Genomic DNA, 21,426 nt, shown 5'->3' with positions numbered 1-21,426 from the left:
TTTATAAGACGTATACGTTAATATATGTTGCCGATACGGAGTTATTGGTAGTTTCTAAAACTACATAACATAAGCTGTCTATTAGTGAGAAGCTCGCCTTTTTTATTAATTTACCTGTTGTTAAGGTTTAACTAAGTGTAAAAGAACTTAATAGGTATAACATTACACTGATTTAAACTTTCACGATTTTTACTCATTATTATTTACAACGACCGAAAACCTCGCGCTCCTAGAAGATGTTGATGTCAACTTTAGCCAGTCTTCTCCGAGACCACGGGGACAACGCCGTCCTCGAAACGTCGGAGGTAAATTTAAAACTATTTTACGCGATTAAGTCCCGTCGTTGTAAATAATAATGAGGTATAACATTATTTACAATTTAGTAATATTTGTGAGATTTGCGCCATGGATTTAACGAATGAAGGCTCGGCTCAGTCACACTCCCCGTTTATAGCGCGATAAGTTAATTTATCGCGTGGGTCGCGCAGTGGGTGGCCGCGGCCGCCCTACGGGTAGGGCGGGGGAGTCGCGAGCGAGACTTCACTTGTTGCTCTTCGCGCGCCCTAATACCTATCGGCACTCGTGCAACACGTTCAATTTCAAGATAAGGGACCTAAATAAATATGTATCTCATATCTTTAAGCCGATAACCTGAGTGTAAAATTTGGCTGGATATACCGCTAGCGCTGTCAAATAAATGTACGAGCGAGATATATAGAACGCTACACGCTAGCGTTTATGTCAATGTCAAACTGGTGGTAGAGGCACAGGCGTACAGGATCCTTTAAAACAAGCGGGGAAAAACGCATTTTATTCACTAGTGGGGAAAGTAATTTGACCTTGGATGGAGCGTGTTTAAGTAGCTTTTGACGGATAACAAAACCTAAAACGCTCATAATAATGGTTCGTTCGATATTAATTATCATTAAATAAATGGTTTGAGAATTTAATAAAAAATACCAAATTTAGCTTTATTTAATGATAAACTTAATTTAACTTTATAGTCATAAACCTTAAATTCCATAAGAAACTTTTTTTTTTAATTATGTTGAATGTAATTCTGAACGCACAAGTTGAGTCGATGCAATTTCAAAACGCATCGTCAGAAATGTCAACATTATCAACAAAAAATTTCTCACCGATTCCGACACGTAAAAATACACAACTTCCAGAGTTTTCTGTTATAATATCGTATTATTGTAAAAAAAATGAGTGATTCCAGTGATGAAGATGATCTAACGCCTGTGGATGTTGCACTTTCCTCGCTATAGTGAGGGGAAAAGTTTTGTGTTACACACGGGTGCAAATGTATTTTACTTCTCGTGTTTCAATTCCACACTCGCGGGTAAAATACAACTTTGCACCCTTGTATAACAAATAACTATTTTCTTAGATTGTTCGCGGCCAGTCACATTACGGCTGTTCAGGATTTTGCAGCCGTCTCGTTGGGCCATGGGCCATACAAAGAATTTCGAAAAAAATTGGCTTTTGGTATAATTTTTTGGTCCTAAGTCACATCTATACGACTGAATGGAAATTAATGAATGGTTGTACGGAAATGTTTCCTTCATGAACACCATTGGGATTTAGCCGGAACATAGGTTCAATAGTCAATAAATCGTTGAGTATTTTTTTTTGCTAACTTTTATATACTTATTGGTTACCTCTTTTGGCTTTAGTTTTGACTAAAATAAAAATTATTGTCATTTATTTGTTCGCACGTACTTATAGTTGATTTGGATTTCAAGATTTTTAAGCTCAGTTTATCTGAGTAGACTAATATATGTTTTTAAGAGGTCTAGAATGAGATCTACATTGCTGCCGACGATTCCCTTAATAATACTGTAAGGCTCTCGATTTTCTTAAAGAGCTCGAGAATAAACGGCTGAACTCAGAAGAACGGACTTGACAGGCATAACTGGCGTAAGTAAAGAGAGTGCCCGTGTCGAGCGCAAGCGCCTCTACCGCTGCAGTACGCGCGCCCGCGGCCGCAGCCGCCGCCGCCCAAGCCTCGCGCCACTCGCCAGTCTCCACTCCACTCCACTCCGAGGCGCGTGGCGGTCGCGCAACGCCTCAGCCGCTAGCTCCATATCAACACTTTTACTCGATTTAAATTCGCGAACCGTGCCCGCGCGAAACTGTCACTTTCGCTCCAGATCCCCGACCGGTCCCAATTATGATAACATTGTGATTCTAACCAGTGAAGTGCGCCCTTAAGCTGATCACAGCTACATCCCGAGGTAAGTTTTACTCGTAATCAGACTCAAAATTAATACGTGTCAGTTTGGAGCACTAAGTGAAAGGTACACTCTTTGTTGTTAAATTACGTGACTAACCCGTCAGATTTAGCACACTCAAAAAGTTTCCAATTTCAAAATTATTCTTTTATCCTTGGGTCGTAAATGTTAGATTTACCCGATTATTACTAAACAAAGGCAGCTTTATGATGCATAATTATGTTTATATTTTCTTAACTTTGTTTTTACTTAACAACCGTTCATTATAAAACCACTTTCGTTGTAAATTACATAGTAGTAGTACTACTACTGGTTCATGTTTAGTCAGAACGGTAAATATTTTTTTATGTACTAAAATTAGGGAAATGCAGCAGTTATTGGGGAATGGGGACTACGTGGACGGTTTAAGATATGAAAATATTAGGTGCCCGCTTCATGTAGATTACTTGTAGGAAATACAAATGCTTATAGTTTTCGTACAACACTTCAGATAAGTTTGTAGTGATTAAGGTACCTATGAGTTTTCCAAAACATTCGACACAAATTTAATAGAGCAAGCTCACTTAAAATTAAAATCCTTTTTCAATCGGATACCTACAGATGCCAATGCCATCAACGATTTATGAAAACGTCGTGAACCACTTATCAAAGTCGTGATTGATAATTAAATTAATAGCACGTATTTTAATATTTTTTACTATCCATTTGTCCTACCTAACTGCACAATAGTACATTTCGATGCTAGTGCGGAAAGTATACAAGAATGACATTTCCGCACGTGTATCGAACGAAGTTTTTTTAATACAGTTGCGAAATAATAAGAAAAACAACAAGTAAGGAATAAAAACAATATCGAATGTTGCCTTTAGAAACTTAGCTTGCGTAAGAAAAAACGCCTCTTCTTTGACAGGCGTTTCGGCAGCTATTCCTATCTGTACCATCCATAGCTATTCCGTTCCATTCAAACAACTTATTAAGAACGGTTTTTCAATCTTCAATATTAAAAAAATAAACGTGTTATAATGATGAAGAGGTAAATAATAAAATATGAAATATGTACATTTTTCGTATTCTTACATTAACAGTAGGTTTTTATGTTAGTTACGACATTTAAAGGAAACTAATATTAACACTCATCAATAAGTATAGTCATGAATTGGAACAAGTATAAATTTAAAAAAATTGGAAAAGTAAAAAGCACTAGTTCGCGAATACCAACTTTTCGCACGCTAAACAGCTACGTAAAGTAGCACTTTTTGAGAACCTGTATTAAAAAATATATATCCTAATCTGGACATGGGCATATCTCGTCATAAATGTATTTTTTGACTTAATCATTCATATCACTGAACCAATAAAATTGCTATCAAAAGTATATTAGCTACTCTTTTCCTTAATCATAGGTATCACGGAAAATAGGATTGCAATATTTGTTTTTGTTTATATACAGTGTCTTCATAAATATGCCTTTGATTTATCTACTGAAAAAAAAAAGAACTATGCATTATTAACCCGTTCAAGAAAATGCTTTCTTCATATCAATACACTGTTCAATATAATATATGATAGGGAGAACTACTTGAAACTTGAAAGAACCTTACCGAGCAGCTTTTGGTAATAAAGAACACATCAAAACCGTGTCAGAACCGAAAAACAAATAGTGTTTAAGATTTGCTGGGAACTTTTCAATCGAAAGAGGAAATAGCTCCATGAGGAGAGTTTTAGAAATACCTACCTACTGCCTACTGTATCTACAAACCCAAAATAATAATGTTAACAACACGTACGTATATACATCTTACCTATACATGTAAGTGTATGTAGGATGAAGATGAACACTGATTTGAGAGCTCTGACCAGCCCTTTAAGGGTGCATAGATATATGTGACTCATAAATATTTTAAAAAGCTGCCGGTGGTAGAAGTAAATGTAAATACAAACAAACTCTGACTTAACCTTTTGGACGCCAATGACGGATATATCGGCACCGCAGGTCCAACGCCAAAGACCGATTAATCCGTCACAGAACACAGAGCAACATAGACCTACGTGCATGTGCATAAAGTTCAATTTCAGTTTTGACACTTCGGTCACGTGGCGTCCGAGTGACAGCTTTTGTGTTTGACACGGCGTCGAAAAGGTTAAGGATGACTCACGCTAGGCCGGGCCGAGGCGTCCGACATGTCATTTTCTATGACGGCTGATCGGTGATCATGTGGTGCTTTCCATATAAAACGAAGCGCCGGATGCTCCGGCTCGGCCCCGGCCCGGTCTAGCGTGTACGTTTACGCAGTCAAGTTTGCAGCGACTCGGTATTGGTCGCTATATAAGCTTAATATAGAATCAGTCATCACTAAGATACAAGTATAGTAGGCATCGGAGTTTTCATCGCACGGTGAGATTATAGTAAGCAATAAAGTCTATAATAAATTATTTAAAGAGGAACCTAAAGACAGTTATAAACTGTTTCGAAATGGTAGCTAATAGCTCTGCCTCTAATAACGAAAGTACCTTCACTTTCGGTGTTGTTGTAGCCTCAGATCAACTGCCTCAGGCAGCCGGGCTGCCTTATCGACGTTCGGTTCTCACACTTACGTTTTATTATCATTACGTCTTTCACGTCATCTTTGCAAACGACATCTTTTACTTAGATTGTTACATTACCTTTCACGTTGAGTGTGTTAATTCATTTGATATGTTGCTCAGTTTCGTTACGTTTTCTAACTCAGATTTAATCATTTCATGCACACTAATGTGAGGTGCATTTATTTTCAAATGAGTCGACTTGTATTTTCGTCGACGTCATTTTGTTTTTGTTACGGCATCGGCGTCGATTATTAACGTAAACAAACGAAGCGGTTATGAAATAATGATCGCAATATCACAGTAATCACAGTGACATTTCCCTTCGTTAGCTACCTATAAATAATAGGATCTGAAAACGCAGAGTGGTTCCTGAGGACGCAGCCTTGGAACTACAAGGTAGACCTATGTATGTTTAAGGGTTAAAGAGTGCGCTGGATGAGGGTGACCGGGGATCGCCTAATTGGGGAACTTTAACGCAGACCAACGGACGTCTTTTCGCTAATATGATAGAAAACCGTTCTCATTATTATTACTATTTATTTATTATGTTTAATTTAACACAAGCGTAGCAACCTTGAAACAAATGACAGCAAAACAATATATACTCGTATCACTAGCATTAATATTACTTGAATTGTTTAATGTTTAGCCAGCTGATACATTTCGTTTAATAAATGCCACATTCAAAACAGCTTGCGTGGACTTAAATTAAAACACAACTCATACACGTTCTTGCATATCGACGCGTACGTTACGTACATTAGTGTTACCTCAACTTAGTAACGGGTGGCTACTTCTTCGGGTTTCTTTTTAGGGTTCCGTACTTCCGTACCCAGAAGGTAAAAACGGGGCCATTACTAAGACTCCGCTGTCCGTCCGTCCCTCCGTCTGTCCGTGTCACCAGGCTGTATCTCATGAACCGTGATAGCTGGACAGTTGAAATTTTCACAGATGATGTATGTAAAGTTTATTTCTGTTGCCGCTATAACAACAAATACTAAAAACAGAATAAAATAAATATTCAAGTGGGGCTCCCATACAACAAACGTGATTTTTTTGCCGTTTTCTGCGTAATGGTACGGAACCCTTCGTGCGCGAGTCCGACTCGCCCTTGCTGGTTTTTAATTATCGGATTATTTGCTTAGTTTGTAATACTGATTTTGATTACACTCCTATAAAATCTTTGGATACCTAATAAAGTGTAATTCATTTCAAGCTCTCTTCATGCTAAATGCCGATGTTTAACCTTAATCAGTTTTAACTGTATAGGAAAAATAAAAGTGTTTCTTTTGAAAAGAAAATGTCGATGAAAGACTTAGATGCTGTAAATAGACGTGCGATAACGCGATTGTTATTATGAAAAACAAAAAATCTACTTTTACATGCTATTCTGCTGCATCAAAGTTTATGTTGATGCAAAAACTGCTAAATAGCATTGTTTTTTAAAGTGTAATGTTTACTAGCAATATTGATAAGATGAGCGCAAACTACAAAATAAATTCAACTTTGTAGATCATTATCGGTTGAAGTTCATTCAGCGAACAGGTATCGGGTCATCACATTCAAAGCGTCTGATAAGAAACTCGAGATATGCATTGTAGCAAATTATAATTCGGTTTTATTTCTTATGCAATGCACTAGCGGAGTTAGTGCAACAATGGAAGTGATTACCGTAAGTGGGCTACGAATGGTAAGCAAGGTGAAAGTGTCTGGGCCAGTTCTTGAAGGTCGACTTCGAGAGACCAGTACTGTTATTTCCTTGGCTTGCCGACCGCTGGCGAGCATATGAATGATCCGATTACACTTAGTTGTTACGGATCCCCAAGTCATATTTTATACTGGTTGCTTTGAGTCAAATGCTCGTGGCGCTCGAGAACACAGACCCAGCGTCCGCCGCGGACCGCGCCTGCGTGCGCTGCCTTGATGACGTGCTTACCTATACCTACCAAACGTCATCGTTACCGTTAAATGTCAACCAAATGCCAAACGTATGATCCTTGCATCTTTAAGATTAAAGTGATATGCGAACGTCTTGTTTGCATTAATAACGTTGAGCTCACTTAGATTACTTTATCAAGAAAATAATTTAGAATCATCAAAAAATTATAAACTTTTTACTTGGTAGCCATTACCTTTATAGTAAAAACATACACATACATATTAAAGTAAGTAAATACATTTTGTTCTTATTAAATCAGGTGCTCGATCGGATCGAGTGACGCAAGCATTTTATGTTTGATTTTAAACAATGATGGTTGCCGAAGACTCGTGTAAATAGTTAACGTTTAACAATAGTTATAATGAGCAGTCTGTCTTCTCAACATTTTATAGTTTTAACGTTACAACTCAAAGGAACAGTTACAACCTATTAATAGGCATAACTTCAAGGTCCATAACAAGATCAGTCACGATAGGTATCCAAAAATTTTTCAGACTCAATGTAGGTCGTTAAAACTGCCAATTAATTGTTCAATACATACGCGAAATTGGGAGATAGGGTATAGGGTTAAAAGTACCAAGTTTAAGACACTCTGTCCATGGCTTAAATTTTGCGCTATTTGTATGCTGTTTTTAGATACCTATCTGACAGGCATATTCTGTGCCTAATTCTCGCCATACCTTGAAAGATTTGTCCGCAGGCACATCTGCCTAATAAAACAGATCTTACGGGCAAATCTGTAAGTTGAGGTACATACGTACGGTTAAAATGTTTTATATACTTACCAATTTTTTTTTATTCACATTTTCTTTTTTTAATTTTATTACATAATTTTACAATAACACTTATAAATAAAACGTTTGGCCTAAGTCGTAGTCGCTCGGTAGGGTGCCCAGAAGGCTGGCCGCATTGCCCCGGTGGGTGGCAATGTTGATGCGCTGGGCAAAATATCAGCCAGCCCTCTGGTCACCAGAAGCGACGCGCGCTAGGTCCGCATCGGCCCCAGGGTTTCCACCCCAAACGCCGTGTGGCACTACCTAGTGTGGCACTACGTAGTGTGGCATATTTGCGACGTTTGAGGCTTTCGGCCGAGGATGCAGCCGCACCAGCGCCAACTTTGGTGCCTGGAATATGGGACGGCGCCAGGGTATCTACGCAGTTAGCGTCCCAGACAAGTGGCCGGCTCATACTCCAAAGCACCAGCGTCATTCCGTCAGGCCTCATGCCATCGACCCTGGCCAGACCGTTGGGCTCGAGGACCGCCGGTACCTTCATCATCATCATCATCATATCAGCCCTTTAGCGCCCACTGCTGAGCATAGGCCTCTCCAAGGCAAAAATGAAGATTTATAAAAATACGATAAAATGTAGGTATTTCCACCGCCTGTTGATAGACTGAAATATAAGCACTAAGCATAGACCAGGTTAACTCAAGATTTTAGCTTCAGTATACTACAATTAATACATATGATATACTATACATAGCACTTGGGATCCGATTTTCCTGTATTCGTAATTACTACGATCAGAACTTTTACTATGACTGTTATATCTTAACCTAGTCTAATACTTAGCTCAAGTTCATCAGCTTTTCAGGATCCAGGAATCAGGTTCTACACACTTTGTCCACTTGCACAAACTTGTCCTCTCAACCACCATTTTCTTTTTTCTCGTCTAACCAATGGCGCCAAATGTATCTGTCAATTCTGTCATCTAAATGTTACTAGCTACAAATTAATAAGGATTAGTTCACACGACTTACCACAGGTTCGCGATGATCCGCGACACCCCTATTCTGAGACATGTGGCCAATCGGAATGTTGTATTATCCAACAATGTGCCCACCGTTGTGGATGGTAGTGTCTGCACTGCAGTTACAGACCCGACTCCCATTCCGCAGTGGCAAGAAAACGGGCTCGATCTGTCGGACTATGTGCCGTATCTAGGAGACGGTTCCTAGTTAGACGACAGAGAGGTTCGTCCCACTGCCTCTGCGAACATGGGTTGACAGGCGGGTCTGTGTTAGGACATGCTAAAGACCATACGTTCTTGGTCTCGGTACAGTGCGAAGCCTCCAGGACCCCGAGGGAAGGGGCTAACATTTTTTCGATAAGGTTTTGAGCACCGTGTACCGAAAGCAAGTAGCGCCACAAAATAATACAGATTTGAAAAGACTAATTCCATTATTATGCACAAAACATTTTTATGAAGTTGGATATCAACTTAAATGACGAAGCCTGTTGCTGGTTTGCTTTTGTGTCCACTTGACGAAGCCTGCGTTGCCGATCACGATCTATGCATGGACTTTATATTTACTGTTTTTTTATTGTGACATTATAATGTAAGTTTCATTTGTAAAATTATAATAAATGTGACTTATACAAATCTAAAATATTAACCCAAAATAGACAATATGAGCAATACAAACAAATATAACACATTTAAAACTCAATATTTATGTCATGTCAATATATCGATGCCTGGCTTACTATACATATAGTATTATTATACTCTTTGGCCTGGCATTTCTATAGATTAGATGGTATGAAAACCGTAACAAATTATTAAATCCGTATCGGCCTCCTGGAATTAGAATCTGGAATCGTAGCATTTTCGTAGCACCGTAGCATGTTTCGTAGCACGCGTGACGTGGCACTCGTGCCGACAACGTTCTACAGTCGAGTGTTAAGGGGGCCACTGACTATCAGTCCGCCGGACGATATCGGCCTGTCGGTTAGAACAAAAATTTGACAGTTCCGAACAACTGACAGGCCAATATCGTCCGGCGAACTGATAGTCAGTGGGCCCCTTTAAAGATTCCGGTCGCACTGGCACATCAAAATAAAATGAGAGGGAATGACGAAAATGTAAGAATACAGCAAAAGAAATGTAAAAGGGTACTAGTACGTTACCTATAATTCATGGAACATAATTCGATATCAATTGAAATTACTATACTTATTAATAACATACAGAGCTAGCGTTTACACTGCTCACTAAGAATCACCCAGATTGCGTGTAATCGTGTTAATCGTGTTTTAAGTTTTTCGAGAGAACACTTTTATATCTAGGTACAATTATAACAGTTTTTAAGGACCTAAATTGTTGAATATAATTTAAGTTTTTTTTTTATTAGATTGGAATGAATAGCAGGTACTCGCGTATCTACCTACACACGCATCACTATTATTTGGACGAGACGGTGCATTACCAGGGGCCCATTCCTCGAACGATATTAGACTAATATTATTAGTGTGTTGCTATGGAAACTCATACGATTTGACAGTTCGTGGACTAATAATTTAACATTTCTCAAAAGGTAAGTAAGTACCTTTTGAGAAATGGGCCCCAGACGTTTAACTATAGCAACTATAATTATATATTTATACTATTTATAGGCATGGGTCTCAAGAAAGTCACCACTTTACACTACTCACCAGTAGCGGTTAGCTTCGAAAGTAATAATATATTTTTCTAAATTTTAATGGTGTCCAATAAAGTATACGCAGCCGTTTGATACATGGTAGGTATGGGAGTCCCGAAGCGTGTCATTAGTGGCACGGGCACGGCGGACAGCGCCGCCGCGGCGCCGTCATTCGCCTGGCGCCAGACACCCTCCCCGCGCAGCCTCTGTTACTATCAGTACCAGCACCTTACCTTACCGACTGGGATACTATATTCATTGAAATTTTCTATCTAGACGGAATGCAAAGGCAATTCTTAAATTGTATTATTTTTAGGGTTTGAAAATTTCCGTTAGTTTTAGTTAAAAAAATGTAAAAAGAAAAAACATATAGGTACAGCATGTTTCTCTTTAAAGGATGATAGAAATCTGAAAGCTCTGAAAAACTGAAAATAAGAATCTAGGAAATAATATTTTTGATCCCCGGTCTATACCAACTTAGTTAGTAGGTATTAGCTCCTTGAAGGAATACCTCGAATTACAAATCAATATGTGGTTGTAAAAAAACTACTTATAAATATTTCGTAGAACTTAGAACTCTGACTGTCTGCGTTCTTACATCCAAGAAAATGTAAACTTTTTGGCTCGTGCCAATTTTATTTTATTGTCATGTTGAGCAGGTTTTACACAGGTGGTTCTTGCCAGTTTTCAACATACTTACTTTAGTCCAAGGGCATTTCTTACAAAAGTAGATCCACAGGTTTTAGGTGTACCTATCGAAGTTAGCTTTTTATGCCGTACATAAGTATAAGTAGTAACTATTTTTTCACCACACCAGCTCGTAAAAGCTCTCTTTGTACTTTAAAAACTGATAAGAAAGTTGCATTTTGTCCATGTGTGTGGTCAAGTATAATCTGATGCAACTTTTGAATTTTGTGCTCTTAGAGTTGACTTTAAAGTGATGATTTTGAATAATAAATATTTAATAACGTTCATTTGAATTTGATTTGTAATGTTTTACAGTTTGGTAGTATTTTTATCGCGTTGGTGTGGTGAAAAATTTCGTGTTTCACTCGGGAGCAAAGTTTATTTAACCCTCGTGTAAAGTATTAGCACGAGGGGTTAAACAACAACTTTACCCCCTTGTAAAACAATAGTTATTTGTGCAACAAGAGAGGAAAGTTGGTTTTTCTTGCGAGTGTTTATTTTGTGTCCCGAGAAAGCGAAAGATTCTAAGTTAGAATCTTGAGCGTAGCGAGGGACTCAAAAACACGAGACGTAAAATAACTGCTCTCGTGTTGCACACATAATTTTTCACCTCAGTAGTGAGAACATATTAAAGGTTAAAATGTTGTTCGAATTACACAGAATAATACAGAGAAACAAAAAAAATTGAATAAAAGTAAGAAGTGGCAATTCGTGGCCTTTACTAAATTAAAAAGCTACTTTGTTTCACTCCCTGGAGTGAGGAAAGTCGAACTTTCTGCACTCCCTGGAGTAACGGAAGAAGGCTTCTTCGAGCTGCTGAGGTGAAAATAACTATTGTGTAACAATGTCTCTCTCCTCTAACTCTTTAAAGTGGCATGTGAACGCGCGAAACGATAATCAATTAAATACGAGTAATATTGCACCTTGGTAACTTAACGTAAAATATAATAAAAGTATATTAAATTCGTAATAAAAGTAAAACCTGCATTTTAGTTGCTATGGAATAAATCACAAAATTAAAGTTGATTAAATGCGCTAGTTATTTATTTACGAGTATGTATTGGATTGGTCACGCAAATGGTTATCGAATTGTTCATTTAACTGTTTGTAGGTATATATAATATAATCTTGAAACAATAATGGTGAAACAAAGTTTTTCAATTAGGTACTTATGTTTAATGTGAATTTCGTTGCACTATATTTATATTATTTGATTTAAGTAGCTTTGAGGCTGTTAATCTCTGTTTATATAGGACATAGGTACACAATTATACAAGCATAAAAAAACTGTCTCTTCTATTTATGCCCGACGTTTAAGGATATTGAATCCTTATTTCTGGTTATGGTTATAACTTATAACTTACATCGCTAGTATTCGTGTGTGTAAAATTTGTCTGCATTTGTATCATCCCCTTAAATTACGTTCATTACTTTTAGCATAAGACAAATGAAAGCACAAGATTTGAGTATGATCTATAAACTGTATCTTATCGAAGTGGTCAGTACTGTCATATTTACATTACGAATCTTAACTAATTAGTTTCATATTATCTTTCCAGATCTCAAAATGCCCCAATGGGCTAGCGCGGAGGGCGGCGGTTCCGAGGCCGAGTCGCCGGTGCAGATGACGTGTTATGAAGACGAAACCTCCGAGTATGATGAGAACAAACCCGACATAGCTGACATGAAGATAGAACAAGCTGGTGGTGAGTACGTAGGTATTCAGTGTAAATTCTTTCAATAACTGTATGGACCCTTTGCCCATAGGGTGCCTAATATGCACCTCGTCAACTGACAGCTTAGCAACACTGTAATAAAAATGTTGTATACTTTTTCTAGGTAATTGTTACATTTAGAGTTTTCAGTATTCAGTTCTTTATTTGCTAATAATACAGACAAAATCCATGCAAATACAATAATAAAATATCACATTAATACCGAATTCCACATTCAACAATAAAAACAGCATAAAAAACAGTAGATAACAAAAAACAAATAAAAAGAAATCTAGAAATAATACATTACCAATAATTAACAAATAAATTCGATTGGCTTAAATTAATTGTACTTATATATAAAAAGATATGTCAATATATATATATTTTTCCCCTCACTAGCTCGGAAAGCCGTCTTTTATCCTTTAAAACAAGCGGGGAAAAACGCATTTTATCCACTAGTGGGGAAAGTAATTTGACCTTGGATGGAGCGTGTTTAAGTAGCTTGACAGATAACAAAACGTAAAACGCTCATAATAATGGTTCATTCGATATTAATTATCATTAAATAAATGGTTTGAGAATTTAATAAATAAAAACTTTTATAAAAAAAAAGATAAACCGACTTCAAAAAGGATGAAATAAAATATTATCCTTTTTAGGGTTCCGTGTTTAAGTATATGCGTTACCAACTGATATTTTTGAAGTCGGTGCCAAGCCAAATTTTAAATCATATATTCATAATGATTTTGGTGCAATTCGATAAAGATACATAGATATAGAAGTGTCCTACGAGGGCGATCTCGTTGCGAACGCGAACGCCTTGGGCCGGCCGCGCCGTGCCGCGTCGCTTCGCTTCGCGTTCGCGAGTGTTCGCCTATGTAAGACGCAGCGTACACGACGACAATAAACGAACTTTCTGTACACCTCAGAACAGAACACACGGTTGAACCTTCTTGGCGCAGTTCGTACCATGCTTGTCGGCACGTTAGTGTAAATCTAATACGTTTTGTCGTCGTATTTTTTTAAAGAGCATTTCTTACTAATTCTTGAACAGTCATAGCACGCAAGTGTGGGATTGGGACTGTCGCTTATCCAGAGGACTACATTTCAAAATATAAAACAATTCAAGGAACCTTCATGCAAAATTTCAGCTAAAGCGGTTCAGTTGTTTAGCCATGAAAAGGTAACAAAGAGGCAGACATAATTGCTTTCACGTTTATAATATTTGTACAGTTGTAATGGGATTTATAGACATAAAGCTGATTATTTTTGACTGGTATTGTTACTACTTGGAGTACTTGGCTTGGCACCGACTTCAAAAATATCAGTTGGTAACGCATATACTTAAACACGGAACCCTAAAAAGGATAATATTTTATTTCATCCTTTTTGAAGTCGGTTTATCTTTTTTTTTATAAAAGTTTTTATTTTTCAATTTTTAGTTTTAAAACATTGTTAAGAGCGTGACGCATGAATGAAAAACATAATGATGTTTAACTGTAAATTCGTAAACTTTATTAAATAATCAGAATTTTCCTCGAGTCCGTCTGGGAAATCATTCCTGTCACTAAATCCATTCTCCGCCCCGCCACTGACCCAATCCCTCAAACCCGGTGATCACTCAACCTCACAGCACATCAACCCCTGATCACTGAACCCCTCGACCCTAAACCACCATCCCTTCAACCGCCATTCCCCGACCCCTAACCCCAGACCCCTTAACTTCTAACCCTAACCCCCGATCCCTTAACTCCCAACCCCACAGTCCCCGACCCATCAACTCACCTCCCCTCAACCCCCAACCTCAAACCCCCCAAACACTAATACCCTCTACCTTCACCTCTCAGTCTCTTTGGTTGTTTCCAACACTACCTACATCAAAAATCATAATACACATACGAGGCAAGTTATCAGTAGCCTTACCACGAGTTTGACATTGATATATTCGCTATAGTGTGCGTAACTTACTGTTTATGCATCTCGCTCGTACTAGCATATTAGTGTACAAAGTAAGTTACGAAGAATATTTAGTGTCAAACTCGTGGTTAGGCTACAGTTGCACTACATCAAATTGGTGGTTTTGGGGAGGAAATTCTTGAGTTACTTTAGAAAACACCGAAATTACCACACACGTGCCTTTAAAAATTGAGGAGTTCCCTCAATTCCTCACGGATTCCATCATCAGATCAAAACCAAAAATATTACGAAAACACCTTGGAGAGGTAACTTCTTTCAAACAGAAAAAGAATAACTCAAATCGGATCATGGGTGCCGGAGTAATCGCTGAAATCATTATCATCAAAACAATCATCATCATCAGCTCCACTTCATCAAATTGGTGGTTTTCGAGAAAAAATGCTCAATTTGCTTAAGAAAACGACCAAATCACCATACATGTGCCTTTAAAAATTGAGGAGTTCCCTCAATTCCTCATGGATCCCATCATCAGAACAGCACCAGATTAATGTGGGACCACCTTGGAGGTAGTTCCTTTCAAACAAAAAAAGAATTGTTCAAGTCGGACCACGGGTCTCGGAGTATTCGCTGAACATCCTACAATAAAAAAATCATCATCACTATCTTCAAAACAATCATCATCATCAGGTGCAATTCATCAAATTGGTCGTTTTCGAGAGAAAATGCTAAAGTTGCTTATGACAACACCCAAATCACCATACATGTGCCTTTAAAAATTGAGGAGTTCCCTCAATTCCTCAGGGATCCCATCATCAGATCAGAACCAGATTAATATGGGACCAACTTGGAAGTAGCTCCTTTCGAACAAAAAAAGAATTACTCAAATCGGACCACGGGTCTCGGAATAATCGGTGAACATACATAAAAAAAAAAATAAAAAAAAAAACATAGCCACAACCGAATACAGAACCTCCTCCTTCTATGAAATTGAAGTCGGTTAAAAATACCAGATTTAGCTTTATTTAATGATTTTAAGTCATAAACCTTAAAATTCAATAATAAACGTTTGTTTTTTAATAATTACCTATATGTTAAATATAATTCTGAACGCACAAGTTAAGTCGATGCAATGAGGGCTAACGCGTATGAATTCGCCGCTAGGGGCGCTAGTGTAGATCTGGTGGTCTTTTCCATAGTTCGAAATGTCAAATGTCACTTGTCACTTCAATGACTGGCAGCTGTTCTTTAGTCTCTTGGACCACCATCAACAGAGGCGCCAACTGGTGAGCAACAAAACGATAGCCCTCATTTCAAAACTCATCATTGACATTTCATACGTCTGAAATGTCAACATTGTCAACAAAAATTTTACTTAAAAACTTCTCACGTAAAAGTACAGAATTTCCAGAGTTTTTTGTTATAATATCGTAAAAAAATGAGTGATTCCAGTTGATGAAGATGATCTAACGCCTGCGGATGTTGCACTTTCCTCGCTATAATAGTGAGGGGAAAAGTTTTGTGTTACACACGGGTGCAAATGTATTTTACTCGTGTGTTAAAACACTCGCGGGTAAAATACAACTTTGCACCCTTGTATAACAAATAACTATTATTTAGTTTTCAACGGGTATTAAATATCATTCTTGTTTTTCAGAAGGGTAACAGTAACAGACATTTGTCATTTAAATCATCAAATTCATCATGTTCTGCTTCTTTACTTTTTTGTCAAACACAGTGTTTGTTTTAAATAGGTAGGTAGATAACAAAATTGTAAACTGGCAAAGTCAGTGGAATTTTATTTTACATCCAGTTTGTGATTTTTTCGTAGCTCACTCTATATACTTACGTAAGACTCGAGTTTCGCGCACTTGAGCAATTCGTATATAAATAGTTGCCAGTAAAGTTAATAAATGTTTAAAATCAACATTTTAATATCTCTATAGGAATCGAACGGCACGAAGTAGATAAGGATATTACGAAAACCACCCATAGCAGTGCGTACTAAATCGATTAGTCTGCACTCGTGCTCTTACGCAAAAGGTTTATCAAGCGTGCAGTCGTGTCACGTAATGCAAAGTTTTGTAGAACATCTTGCTCGTTGCACGAGTTGCTTAAGAAAGTGTTCTGCTGAATGCCGTGATTGCCAGACTGCTTCGTGCTTCCTTGAACACGGATGAACACTTCTTGGCGTGCTTAGATCTTTTAAAGCCTAATGTAGAGCAAAAATAATTGCCCCTGACGTCACCGATACCTATACGAAACGCGATAGTTATAGAGGAAGTTATTAAAATTGATTCTAACTAACCTGAGACTGAGATTAATATAAGGTGTAGGACTTTACACCGTTGAGCAACAATACAGCACAATATTATTAATACTTGTTAATGTACCTCTACTGAGTTGAGGATACCTAGGTAGACCGAGGAGAATCGGATCACAGGGTGAAGCGGATCATGATGAAATTTGAAATATTTCATTGACATTAATGCACTAAAATGTACTCTTTCTTTTTTTTTCTCTCCGTTTCCTAGAATGATTGAAATGATAAGTGATAATGTATTTTCACTCTTCAAAGTTCCCTTTGAGCAATTATGTTTCATCCCATTAGTGGAAACTATTTTGGCTCATGTATTAGTCATAATATCTATATCCTGTATTATTGTAAGCTGTTTGTTTCCCAATAAAATAAAATAAAAATTGCACTGTACTGTACATGTCTTCTGTTAGTCTGCGGCGCCAGTCATAAGCAATATTTTCAATATCAAATTTTTTTTTAGTCTGACCCGATTCGCCTCGGTCTACCCTGTTTATAGCTGTTGTTCTTATTAACTAGTGGTCAATTCTTTTGGTGTTATCTTCATATTTAGGGTTCACAGCAGTGGAATCTCCTGTAGCACCTGTAGTGGCCAACATTTTTATAAAGGTTTTACATTGGAAGGCATTTCAGAAGGCATTATTGGTAGTAATAAATAGAGATAGTGTTTTCGCCATAGATTAGTGAATATGTTATTACTGTTTCGCTATGGTGTCGGAATAAAGTACTACTAATAAACACTATCCTATCAATTAATCTAGGTACTTCTTATTATCAACATAGTATGTTGACGTCCTCACTAGATACAAAAATGACGTCATTAATATAAAGACGTCATTTTTGTATCTAGTGAGGACGTCGTGACTTAGAAAAGGGTTTTATGACGACAGCCCGATTAGTTTACGCATCACTTATCTGCCATTTGGTCAGAGTAGAACCAGTATAATTCTGGTCTGCGGTTACATAGAGCTGTTAAATATCCCGCGGTTAAGTTACACTTGCTCTGAGCTTGCAGAATTAAAAAAAAAATGTGAAAAAGATAGGCTGATAGATAAGATACATAATATGTGTGTAGGAAACACACAATGATGCTTTTAAATAAAATGTTGTAAAGGTGTAGGTTGGTGAGTATTAATACGTTCCAGTATTCTCAGTAGGTAGAAGCCGATTAAAAAATGCGATATTTTATATATATGCCTTGGTGCTTACATTGCATTGCAACAAAAGAGTAGGCACAGAGTGCACCTAAGTACATCGGTAGTAAAAAATACCGTGGGCTCTTATCATAATCTGAACTGTATAACTGAACTCTCTCTACTGTATCTGAACTGTCTGTGTACATTATTTTAGGTCAAATGCATTACCACGTTTGTTGCTAATTAAGTCATTACATATTTGTATGCAACGATTAAGTACGTTCCGTTTTTTTGTACGGTGGCGTGCGTTCGAACAATTAAACACTGATATACTATGTAGAGGCAGATATTTTATCGATTCGTTACGACGAAAATTATATCAACTTCATCACACTTCTCATAAAGCGATAACGAAGGTTTAGTGAGAGTTATTATGGCATTTTACTGGATTTACTGTTTTTTTTTATTTGTCACTTAGAATACGAACCAAAAAGTTTGGCATGAAAAAAGTAATTCAGATCCTCTGTAACGGCCGGCCCAGTTTCCTAACTAAAAATAACATATTAACAAGATAAGGTATTGCCAATACAATATATACGTTTTGGTCAGTTGTAAACAAAGTAGTTGCAAACAAAGTACATACCACCTGAGCTAAAACATAGAAGGTTACAATAAAGGTTACAATACATGTGTATAAAAGAGAACCTATCTCTTCACGTTAGTTGGTATGTAAAGGTAAACACTAAGTAAAACTCCTATCTCCTATTATTTTTATTTATTTAAATGTGTACAAAAGCGAACTTATCGCTTCACTTCTTAGTTGGTATGTAAAGGTAAACACTAAGTAAAACTCCTACACTGAGTACCTACATTACATATGTATTGCATTTTAAATCAGTAAATCACCCGCATTTTTGTCACTAATAGAAGGAGGATTATATAGGTAAATGTGCTTGATTAACTCTTGCATTATTCGGTAGGTTATAATTATAAGACCTTTCGAGATTCAAATGAAGACGGAAATTGTGAATTGGACTACTGTTGTTAACCAAAAATAGAGTGCCCTAAAACACCCCTAAAATTCCTTTAAGTATATTTAGCGTTGTAGCACAATAGTTATTTGTGCAACAAGAGAGGAAAGTTGGTTTTTCTTGCGAGTGTTTATTTGGAAAAAACGAATTTGTAATAGAAGTATGAAGTGGCAGTTCATGGCGTTCACATCAAATTAAAAAGCTATACTTTGTTTCACTCCCTGGAGTGAGGAAATTCGCACTTGGCTTGTTTGAGCTTCTGAGGTGAAAAAAAATTTGTATGCACATGCAGCTTACTTTATATATGGTATCTTGGGTGGGTGACAAATACGTTTTTCATTTCAGAGTTTTATGACAGCGGGAGCGGCAGTGACGAGGTGGTGGTCCGTCGGGGCTGCCGCACGCGGCGGGCGGCGGCCGGCTCCTCCTCATCAGGCACTTCTGCTGGCTCCGGCACCGGCCGCCGCCGGCGATGCGGCATCTCCGCCCGGGAACGGAATCTACGCCGGTTGGAGAGCAATGAACGGGAACGCATGCGCATGCATTCACTCAACCGAGCTTTCGAGGCAAGTAGATAAAGGCATATGATTAGAAGAGTGCGGATGGTTATTTCGTTTAGATAATTATGTAGTAACGAGCTGAGACTAATGCAAAGTTTGTACCTTGGGCATTCATTACGACTAGCTAAAACGTCAAAAACCGCTGTCACAATAGGCCAACAATGCTCAGCAGTGTGGGATAAAATGCTGATATGATGATAATGATGAGTGTCACAGCAAGGTAGCTCAGCTAGTAAGTTTTGTATTTGCGTGATAATAAAAATGGACGTCATAATCAAATCAGTTTTTTTTTTCAGGACCTGCGGCGGGTAATTCCGCACGTGAAGAAAGACAACAGAAGCCTATCCAAAATAGAAACCTTGACTCTTGCCAAAAATTACGTTAAGGCTCTCACAAACGCCATTTGCTCTATGAGAGGCGAGGTGCCTCGGTACAAGTAAGTTCAAATCATTTTGTATTAAAGATATAATTTTAACTGGATTACACTGAGAGGGATTGTGTTGTTATTTATTTACCGAATTTCTATGGCCACTTTCCAGCTCCAACTTGATCATTGAATACAGGATTAATGTGAACTTTTTAAAATTCCAGTTTCGACAGTGCAGATGAAAACGTGGAGCCAGTATTCGTGTTGAGCCGCGACGAGCACAACAACAACGAGCCAACGGACGAAGCCCAAGAGACGGCGTCGAGCGTCCGGCCTCTCTGACCCCGCGGCCTGACCAGCCCACTAATCCTCACCGCTCAGTCAAACGTTGCTACTATACTCTCGATTTAATTTTAGTTAATTAATCTATCTATATTCGTTGCCTTCTTAAGTATGTAGAAAAATGCAAGAGATGCAATTGCAATTGCTTATCCTTTATTGCTTGGCCGTAATTTAAAAATTCAATTTTACGAACAATGCTTAGAGTTAGACTAAACGGAAAAGCGGATTTGAACAAATTAACTCGGTAAATGCTAATTCAAGGTAGCAAGTAGCATAACCACGCAAAGGAAGAAACGCGAAGTTCTACAACTATTCGGAACAAAGTGATACATATGTGCAAATAGTAAAATTTATTACAGGTAATATATATAGGTAATTATTTCTACTATTCCAGAAAATCGGTTCTTTCCCGTTTCGAGTAGGTATTATTTACATATTAATCATACCAATAAAATATAAAAATCAAATTCTCAAAGACATATATATTTATATTCCTGTTCAGAGTATTCAGTAAGTATATATGTACCTAGGTCATCTCTATTGTCTATCTAACCTACTCTGAAGATTCATTCTGAATCTAGACTTAATTAAGCATTTATTGGACACCTATAAGTATACTTATAATTCTCCCTGACAGTGCCAACAAACGTAGAATATTAACTTAGGCTTCTACAGATGTTGCAAAAAGTGGCATGCGATTTTACATAATTTCTGACTAAGGGTGGTATTACAACCCGTCCAATGTGTATTTGCATCTCACATTTTGCTTAGTGAGAGAGTGAGACGCAACGCACGCAAATTGGACCAAGATATTGGACAGATGGAGTCAACCTAATGTAGGAGCAACGAATTCAATCGTTCGACCAAATGCCGCAATGTGTTGCAAATTACTGGTAACGTATGGAGAGGCCTCTACGGAACTTTTCTCAAGTAGAAATAGGTAGGTATCAAAAAAAAAACAGTCAATTGCATAATATTTAATTTCATCTGTATTTTAGAAGACGAGTATAGATTGGTTTAAAAACATTTCAGACTATATTTGATACATGTAATGGCAACAATTTTAGTCTCACGGGCTCTGAATTAAATCTAGGTAGAGATTAGCGCCTTAAGTTTATGTAAATTTTGTGATTATTAAATTCGTAATGTTGTTCAATCTCATTTGATA

At 37.6% G+C, this 21,426-nt stretch overlaps 1 protein-coding gene across 1 annotated transcript; it reads left to right on the top strand.

Annotated features, from left to right (window-relative positions):
- Positions 1-2,000: 2,000 nt before the first annotated feature.
- LOC134744192 (protein dimmed) lies at positions 2,001-20,360 on the top strand. Its single transcript, XM_063677911.1, has 5 exons — positions 2,001-2,240; positions 12,433-12,579; positions 19,335-19,555; positions 19,846-19,985; positions 20,141-20,360. Exons 2-5 carry the CDS (start codon positions 12,441-12,443, stop codon positions 20,256-20,258), a joined length of 618 nt encoding a protein of 205 aa, XP_063533981.1. The 5' UTR covers positions 2,001-2,240; positions 12,433-12,440; the 3' UTR covers positions 20,259-20,360.
- The last annotated feature ends 1,066 nt before the right edge of the window (positions 20,361-21,426 follow it).

This window comes from Cydia strobilella, chromosome 9, assembly GCF_947568885.1.
Source record: "Cydia strobilella chromosome 9, ilCydStro3.1, whole genome shotgun sequence".
In the NCBI taxonomy this organism is placed as follows: Eukaryota; Metazoa; Arthropoda; class Insecta; order Lepidoptera; family Tortricidae; genus Cydia; species Cydia strobilella.
Note: the sequence above shows the minus strand (reverse complement) of the source record. Positions and strands in the feature narration are given on the sequence as shown.

What these genes read in the sequence shown, in the direction of transcription:
- LOC134744192 (XM_063677911.1), top strand. Translation starts at nt 12,441, where the DNA reads ATGCCCCAATGGGCTAGCGCGGAGGGCGGCGGTTCCGAGGCCGAGTCG. An exon ending in CACTCAACCGAGCTTTCGAG is followed by an intron (nt 19,556 to 19,845) that starts GCAAGTAGATAA and finishes TTTTTTTTTCAG; the next exon opens with GACCTGCGGCGGGTAATTCC. An exon ending in GGCGAGGTGCCTCGGTACAA is followed by an intron (nt 19,986 to 20,140) that starts GTAAGTTCAAAT and finishes TTAAAATTCCAG; the next exon opens with TTTCGACAGTGCAGATGAAA.